General features: G+C 44.8%; 1 protein-coding gene across 1 annotated transcript; it reads right to left on the bottom strand.

Annotated features, from left to right (window-relative positions):
* Positions 1-227: 227 nt before the first annotated feature.
* Positions 228-1,509, bottom strand: LOC107713214 (ribonuclease P protein subunit p25-like protein). Its single transcript, XM_016518671.1, has 2 exons — positions 1,369-1,509; positions 228-1,158 (listed from the first exon to the last, which is right to left on the bottom strand). Exon 2 carries the CDS (start codon positions 1,084-1,086, stop codon positions 454-456), a length of 633 nt encoding a protein of 210 aa, XP_016374157.1. The 5' UTR covers positions 1,087-1,158; positions 1,369-1,509; the 3' UTR covers positions 228-453.
* Between the last annotated feature and the right edge of the window lie 301 nt (positions 1,510-1,810).

Below are 1,810 nucleotides of genomic sequence, written 5' to 3'. Positions count from 1 at the left end.
CTGGGTCAGCTCTCAAACTCCATCTTAACATGATTTTTATCAACTCTCTAATAAAACAACACAGCATCTTTCCAGCAGAACGACCTGTTATGAAGCATCTGATATAATCTCCATCTCACTTTGATGCCCATCCGAGACGTTTGCATGGATCGGACCGGTTTCAACCAAAGAATGTGGTTCTGGGTCAGAAAACCGGCTCCACATTAAAACCAGTAGTTTTAAACATAAAATACAAATATTTTTGCTCATCGTATTTTTAAATAATGTTTATTATGCATTTTCAGTCCATGCATTTCCAGGGAATGCTCATCTGATTATATCTTGCATGCTCAAAACCTGGATTTAAACTCCTAAATCAAGACTGTGATGTGATGTGCATGTGTGTTTGGTTATGAAAGTCAGTCAGGCTGTTTCTGAGAGAGTTTCGGTGCAAACGACCATCTTTAATGATCCTCAGAGACAGACTCTCTTCGCCTGCGGCTCCGTCAGAGTCTCAGACGAGTCTACAGATCGTTTCTCCGCCGCCTGCGAAGCTTCTCCTCCGTTCCTCTCCTCCCACAAGCTGTTCTCCGGAGGCTGGTAACCCGGTTCCAGTGGGTCCAGCGGGTCTTTGGAGAGCAGGATGCTGATGGAGGGAAGCGTCCGGTGGACGGTCACCTCCGAATCGCCTCCTTCTTGGCTCTCCCAGACCTCTCGCAGACCCTTGTACTGCAGTTTGGTCATCTGATGGAGGCCGCCGAGCTTTCTTTTCATGATCTCGGCGCACGTGATGGTTTTGGTCACGGCCCGTCCGGACCCGGTGAACACGACCTGTCTCAGTCCGGTTTGACCGGCGTTCCGGGCGTCGTTCTGCATGCGTGCCATGGCGAAACCCATGAGATTGCGAATCTTGCTGCCCTCCTTCACCCTCATTTCCAGCACATCTGCCGGCAGGCTAGGGAACGGACACGTGCTTTCCTCTTCGATCCGACACACTTTCTTAAACCCGCCTGCGTGAGTCTGTTTAAGCAAAGGCGACGAGGCGGAGACGTTTGCAGTCTGACCCGGAACGGACAGACGGGCGTCTGGATCGATGCTGAGCTCCATGGTAGTGATTTTAAATCATCTTAAACGCTCAAATTGCATTCAATTCCCCCAAAATCATCTGTGATTAGTGTCCTGCGAGTGAAACACTCTTTAACCAGAAGAACACGGAAATGTAACTCGTGACTTGGATTTATAAACAGATAAAATGAACTGAAAAAGTCTTGCTTGACATGCATGTGAATTAACCTCGTGTCCTTTTACAAGCAGCATCCAATCGGCCTGGTAAACTGAACTTCTGGAAATTAAGTGGCAATTCCTCCGAGGTGTTTTGGGCACACTTACTTCTGCGGGACGATCCAGCTCTTGTCTTGGGTTCCTCTGTTCTCTCCTGTTGTCCTTTGCACTTTGCGGATGTAGCCTTTGGAGTGCATCTTCCTCTCTTTCGCTGTCCTTTTCTGTTTCTCGTCTTCATTCACGTGCCGGCAGAGCTGCTCTCTCTCACACACACACACACACACAAACACAATTTAAATCTATTTTCTATTAAATCTACATTTATTTCTATTCTTGTGCATGTTATTTCTCTCTCTCTCTCTCTCTCTATATATATATGCTTTTAATATATTAATATTTTAATCTAAAAGTCCCATTATTTTTAAATAAATTGTTGGAAACTTGTCAATTGTAAATACTTAACAAAGAGTGAAAAATTTAAGGGGGTCTGAATACTTTCCGTACCCACTGTATATACTGTATAGACTTTTAATATTATTATATAATTTTT

Source organism: Sinocyclocheilus rhinocerous, unplaced genomic scaffold (assembly GCF_001515625.1).
Source record: "Sinocyclocheilus rhinocerous isolate Xijiao unplaced genomic scaffold, SAMN03320098_v1.1 scaffold1093, whole genome shotgun sequence".
NCBI classification, from domain to species: domain Eukaryota; kingdom Metazoa; phylum Chordata; class Actinopteri; order Cypriniformes; family Cyprinidae; genus Sinocyclocheilus; species Sinocyclocheilus rhinocerous.
The sequence above is the reverse complement of the archived record's forward strand: the minus strand, read 5'-3'. Positions and strand labels throughout refer to the sequence as shown.